Source organism: Orcinus orca, chromosome 2 (assembly GCF_937001465.1).
Source record: "Orcinus orca chromosome 2, mOrcOrc1.1, whole genome shotgun sequence".
Taxonomy (NCBI): domain Eukaryota; kingdom Metazoa; phylum Chordata; class Mammalia; order Artiodactyla; family Delphinidae; genus Orcinus; species Orcinus orca.
The window spans coordinates 125,275,759-125,282,156 of record NC_064560.1 but is presented as its reverse complement, the minus strand read 5'-3'; the positions used below and the strand labels follow the sequence as shown (position 1 = coordinate 125,282,156).

General features: G+C 46.1%; 1 protein-coding gene across 1 annotated transcript; it reads right to left on the bottom strand.

Annotated features, from left to right (window-relative positions):
- Nucleotides 1-3,816: 3,816 nt before the first annotated feature.
- On the bottom strand, nucleotides 3,817-4,835 carry LOC125963400 (eosinophil cationic protein-like). The gene is made up of 2 exons (XM_049705506.1): nucleotides 4,689-4,835; nucleotides 3,817-4,468 (listed from the first exon to the last, which is right to left on the bottom strand). The coding sequence occupies exon 2, from the start codon at nucleotides 4,461-4,463 to the stop codon at nucleotides 3,996-3,998; it is 468 nt and encodes a 155-aa protein (XP_049561463.1). The 5' UTR covers nucleotides 4,464-4,468; nucleotides 4,689-4,835; the 3' UTR covers nucleotides 3,817-3,995.
- Between the last annotated feature and the right edge of the window lie 1,563 nt (nucleotides 4,836-6,398).

The window sequence follows — 6,398 nt, the reverse complement described above, 5'->3', positions numbered from 1 at the left end:
TCAAAATGAACACCATGACATCTGGTTGTCATCTGTTACCAAAGATATTACATAATTATTGACTATATTCCCCCACACTGTACATGTATACCTGTGACTCATTTGTTTCATAACTGGAAGTTTTTACATCTTAATTTCCCTCACCTATTTCTTTCATTCCCTTATCCTGCTTCCCTCTGGCAAGCACCTGTTTGTTATCTGTACCAATGACTCTGTTTCTATTTTGTTATTCTTGTTCATTTGTTTTGTTTTGTAGGTTCCACATATAAGTGAAATCATACAGCATTTGTCTTTCTCTGTCTGACTTATCTCACCAAGGATGATACCCTCTAAGTCCATCCATGTGGTCACAGTCTCACTCCTTTATGTGATTCAAATGGAAACAGTGCCTAAAATCTCAATCTAGGCAAAAAGAAATCAGGAGCTTTAGATCAGATTGCTCTCCTCTCACACCTCCTGACCTGACCCTGGGGCCTTCTCTCCCTGATCTGAGGGTCACTTGAGGCAACCTGCTTCGTACCCACACAGAGGGATCTGCTCCTGATGTTAAAACATAAAGTAGAAACAATAACAATGTGAACGGCCCTTTCACTTCATGCTGTACCTTACAAAGTGTGTTACAACCACTAACTGCTTTCACTCCTCCAAGACTTCCTTGAGATTTGGTACTATTACGAGCATTTTACAAAGTTAGAAATGGAGGCTTAGGGAAGAGAAGTGGACTCCAAGGAACGTGTCCTTGGAACATGCTGACGTGAACAATTAACTTCTCTAATAGTGGCCACTGTAGTGCTGGCCTCAGGTTCAGTGCAGCCAGATCTTGAGTGTCTATCACAGAGGGTGGTGGGCGCCAAGCCACGGCTTTGTCGTCACAGAGCACAGAATCCTCCTTGCTCTGCTTTGAATCCTCCTGCCTCCCAGGAGGGAAAAGCTACATCTAAGCTTCAGGGCCACCAGCTCCCTCTGACCCCAGCCCAATCTTCAGCACAGGGACTGAGGAAGATGAGGAACAGAGGAAAAGCAGGAAGAGAGTGGGGAAGCATGGCCTCAGGGAGGGGGAACAGCATGGTGCTACTGAGTGAGAGGATGAAGGTGCATTTTACTGACATGAGGAAGTCTCTTCTGTTCCCCTCTCCCTCCGCTTCCAATCCTTCACTAAAGCCTGATGATGCGAACTTGGAAACATAATCCTAAACCTGCACTTTTTCTTCTGCCCTATTGCTATTACCTTATCCCATGCCTCTGGGATTTGGCCTGGATACCACGAGTTCCTGACTGTCCCCACAGTCCCTGCACAGCTGCCAGAGTGATCTTCAGGTCACATTATTATCTAACATGCTCCATTTGTACCCCATAGGAAATTTACTCTTTATTTTCATCTCCATAGGTATGAAGCATCTGAGCCTCAATAACCTCTATCATTAATGCTCATGGTTAAAGTGCTCTTGTCCTGCTAGACTAACTTTCATTTTTATAACATGACTAATCTACATTCATCTCGGGCCCTTTGAATGTTCTCTCTCTGTCTCTCTGTCTCTGTCTCTCTCGGGAAGACTATCCCCTTAGTTTCTGCATGACCAGCTGCTTCTCATATTGTTCGGAATTCATTCCTTCATTGGGCCCCTACCAACCACACTTCAGATTCACTTCTATGGACTCATCGAGACCCACTACAGATGGCCCTCTGTGTGGATGTGAAACCCACGGATGTGGAGGGCCAATGGTATGAGCCCCTTTTATATAAGGGACTTGAGCATCTGTGGATTTTGATATCTGCGGAGTCTCCTGGAACCAATCCCCTGAAGCTACTGAGAGATGACTATACATTTTTTCCGTCAGTGCAGTTTTCCTCCTGACACTTATCACCTGGAAAAATAATTTTGTAAGTTCATTTTCTTCCCAGTAGAATAGGCACCCTAGGGCAGAAATGTGTCTTTGTTTACACTGCACCCTCACGACCTCAGAAATCTGCCTAGAGCACATCTGCACATGGGTTAACTACTGCATTAATGAATGACGAATGAATGCATGAACGAATGGTGGGAGAGGGGATGACGACACAAGGCAGAGAGAGATGGGGCAGCTGAGTTGGCTAATCCCTCTACCATACGGTGTTAGAGATGCTGTGTCCATGGCTGGGAAGTGACATGTGATCTGCTGAGACAAGGAAGGTTCACTGCATCATGGCAAATGTGACTCCAGCCTTGCGGTATCCCACCTTCTCCTTCTGTTACTCCAAGCCTGTTGGAAGGGTAAGCTCATTTCATGCCACTCTGTATTAATCTCAAGTCAGTGGATTCGGGGCTTCCCTGGTGGTGCAGTGGTTGAGAGTCTGCCTGCTAATGCAGGGGACACGGGTTCGAGCCCTGGTCTGGGAAGATCCCACATGCCGCGGAGCAACTAGGCCCGTGAGCCACAACTACTGAGCCTGCGCATCTGGAGCCTGTGCTCCACAACAAGAGAGGCCGTGATAGTGAGAGGCCCGCGCACCGCGATGAAGAGTGGCCCCCGCTTGCCGCAACTGGAGAAGGCCCTCGCGCAGAAACGAAGACCCAACACAGCAAAAATAAATTAATTAATTAATAAACTCCTACCCCCAACATCTTAAAAATAAATACATAAATAAAAACCCTTGGCTTAAAAAAAATAATAATTAAAAAAAATAAAGTCGGTGGATTCTGTTGAGCCCTGGAATTTTCCAAACCTAGTATCTCCATGCAATAGCTTGAGTCAACAGACCTGCCTGGAAGAACAAATCCTCCAGTGGCTTCTCCAGAGAAGATGCTCAAGTGCAGACGCCGTATATAGTACTACCAAGAGCAGGAATGACTGACCATGTGGAGGGGGGAGGAATGGAAATTGCCAAGTATCTGGGCCTGGAAGAGGAGCTGAAAAATAGGAGGTCAGGAATCCCAGACTCAAGGACAGAGGTACAGATTTAATGACATGCTACCTGCCTTCTGTTCTGAGTCAGGTGCTGCAAAAGACCCGACCTGTCCCCCGAACAATCACTTGAATGCTGCATCTGACCACAGTTTGCAAAGAGCTTTCCCTTCCTGTTCCTCACTGATTCCTGAGTGTAGCCTTGTGATGGAGGCAGAGTAGGGGCTTTCATTATCCGCCCCCTTTTCTGTCTGTCTACATTTTTGTAATCCTGGAACCTGTGCCCCTTCCTGACCTGAATGTGAACAAGCCACTGATTCATCCTCGGGAGAGATCCCAATTCCATGTCTCCTTCCTTACCTTCTGCTACCAGATGACCAGCTGCTCCCTTCTCCAGGACACAGAAATCGCCAGGAAAGAGTTTCACCTCTTCTCCAGGTAGTACTGGAATCTGTCCATATACTACCTGAACAATTTGTCTCATTCCACATTAGACTCAAACTCTGGATCCACCCCTAGGATAACCATTAATATCTGAAGATTCGATATGCTTATTTAAAAACAAATCTATGCGGCTAAAATTTGCTTCTTTCTTTTGGTCTTATCACAATTACGGCATTTTCCCCTTTCTTTTTGTTTTTACACCGTATCGTTCTCTTCTATCATAAAATGCATGGTTCTTAAATCAGAATCAAATACATTTGTTTCTACTTACTGGGGGCTCTTTGCCTCCTGGTAATGAAATAGGCCGCTGTGAGTGGAAGCCGCAGCTTCCTGGCCTAAAGCAGAGAGAAGGAAAAGTCTGCACAACTTCATGACACAAGGAGCCTCCTATCCTCACATCTATTTCCCACAAATCTCAGATTAGAAGAAGGGGAAAAGCCTCTAGACGAGAATGTAACTACATGACAGAAGAGCACAAACAGACACATGGAGCCTTGTAGGTAATTCTGTAAAGTTTACTGTGCGTGCACAAGGAGCTTCAGCTGAGCAAAGCTTAAAGGGACCTGGAGGCTGGTGAGATGAGGACTGATGCTGATATCTGGGGTGGATGGTGGGACAGGACTGTGGCGCTTGGCAAATGAGCATGGCCCAAAGTTTTGGCCTAGAGTTTAGATGATGCCATCCAAGTGAACTGGAACCAGGGGGTACCTGGCATCGTCCTGTGGTAATCTGTTTCTACACGCAATGATGTAGATCATCCGATTCCTTCTCTGTCCATAACGGCAGTTCCTATAATCGTGTGCATTTCTTGTGAGGTTGCAGTAGGTTACAGGCACTGGATGTGGGCTTCTATGACAATTCGTCTCCTGTGATGTAGGGCAGGTTACATTTGTGGTGTGACAAACACGAGCTACGGCAGCAAACGTTGTGTGGAGAAAAGTATTTTTATCTTTGCATGGCGTTCTGTAACGGTTAACCACCCGCATTGCATCATCGCATCGACGGTGGGCCATATTTAGGTGCTGAATCTGAAACCTCTGAGCCGGGGTTAATTGGGCGTGGAGTGAGATCACCACTCCCAAGAGCCCCAGCAGCAAAAAGAGAGGAAGCTGGGCATTCTGCTGTCTTGGAACCATGTTTCCTGTGAAAAGAAGGGTATCTTCTGTATCCCGGCCCACAAATAACACACTCCCTCCTCACTCACCCTGCAGGCCCCCTGCTGTCACTGTGGTTCTAGCTCCTTTCCCCTCCGCTCCCCAAAGTCTGTCATGTGTCCTGGGCACTAACTTCAGCTCACTGCTCCCCCAGTTGCTGCTTCATTGCTGTCTCTCCTGTTCCAGCTCTGGGGCTCATTGTCTTACCCAGTATCTCTGCTGTGGCTCCTGTGAGAACAGATCCAGCTGGTGGGCCTGGCGCTCAGGGGCAGCTGGTATCCCCCCAGTTCTTGGGACTGGAGATATAGAGCAGCCCCTGTGGGTGGGGCTAGCAGAACAAGGAGGGTTCTGAATCTAGGACATGAAGAAACGCACAGATTAGGACATGGTCCACTTATGCAATGAGCCCTTTGTTTTATCATTTGCTGATCAGTGCATACCCAGGGATGAACCACTGCTGCTTCTGTTGTAACAAATCTAATTCCAGGCATCCTGTGCAGGACAGAGCTCTGCCACTGGGTCTGGATTTCCTAAATGAAAAATATCACTGGCTGCAGAATGGCCATAGATTTTTTATTTTTATTTATTTATTTGGCTGCGTTGGGTGATTGTTGCTGCATGCGGGCTTCCTCTAGTTGCAGCGAGCAGGGGCTACTCTTCGTTGCGGTGCACGGGCTTCTCATTGCGGTGGCTTCTTTTGTTGCGGAGCATGTGCTCTAGGCACGTGGGCTTCAGTAGTTGTGGCACAAGAGCTCAAGAGTTGTGGCTCACGGGCTCTAGAGCTCAGGCTCAGTAGTTGTGGCACATGGGCTTAGTTGCTCTGCAGCAAGTGGGATCTTCCCGGACCTGGGCTCGAAACCTGTGTCCCCTGCGTTGGCAGGCAGATTCTTAACCACTGCGCCATTAGGGAAGTCCCAGAATGGGCTATAGATTTTATAACTCAACTTGGGGGCAACACATTGAAAGACTGAAGTACATGAAGGCAGGCCCGGTACTCAGAACAAATAGAGCCAGGAGGCTTGTTTGCACCAGAGGAACCCAGGCCCCCCTTTCATTTTAGTAATCACCCTGGTTCCTTCTCACCCAAATGTTCTTTATCTCCTCACTTCCCTGTGCTGGAAACTTGAGCTCTGAATTTCTCACTGCTCAAAATCCTATCAGTAATTAGTTTGTGACGAATCTATGATTTTTTTTGTAATTGCTGTTGTCTTTTTTTTTTTTTTTTTTTTCCTGCTTCCTATGCATTGAATTCACTTTCTCTTGTTTTTACCCTGGCCCGGTTTTTGCCTTCACTTCCTGTGAAATAGCATGACCTAAAAACACCCTGAAGAAAGTCTGTAAAATCTGCCAGAGAATGAACATTTGGTGTCATGTAAGGGATTCCAAGCTAGAGCTTGAATTCCTGTGTTCTTTTCAATCTGCGCTATTTTCTACAAAACAGTCTGTCCTAGAGTTGTCATTTATCTTACTAGTACATTTCATTTCTTTTTTTTTTACATTTCATTTCTTGATGTTAACAGGAAAAAAAAATTTAATTTGTAAAGTGAGCATCGGTGGATAGGACACTGTATTCCTGAAATTATGGAAGTCATAGTATGTAACTTGATGCATGAAACATACTCTTGGTTCTCAGAGAAGCAGAGGAAAATAACTGTAGGCCTATAATTTGCTTACAATGTGATAGAGGTAATAACACTGTGTGAAGATGGTTTTATGGGGGCGCTGAGGATGAAGGGTCTTACTTGGCCTCATGGGATAAGAAAGGCTTCCAAAAGAAATGTCCATTTGAGCTGGCCCATAAAGGATAAGCAGAGTTTAGGGACTTTAGGGAATAAATGAGCATTCTAGGCTAAGAAGATGGTGTGGGACATTGTACAGACAGGGAAAGTGTATCAAGGTAGGAAAGGCCTCCAGATA

Bases quoted from the DNA above. Each gene is read 5' to 3' on its own strand.
- LOC125963400 (XM_049705506.1), bottom strand. From the start codon at position 4,463: ATGGTTCCAAGACAGCAGAATGCCCAGCTTCCTCTCTTTTTGCTGCTG.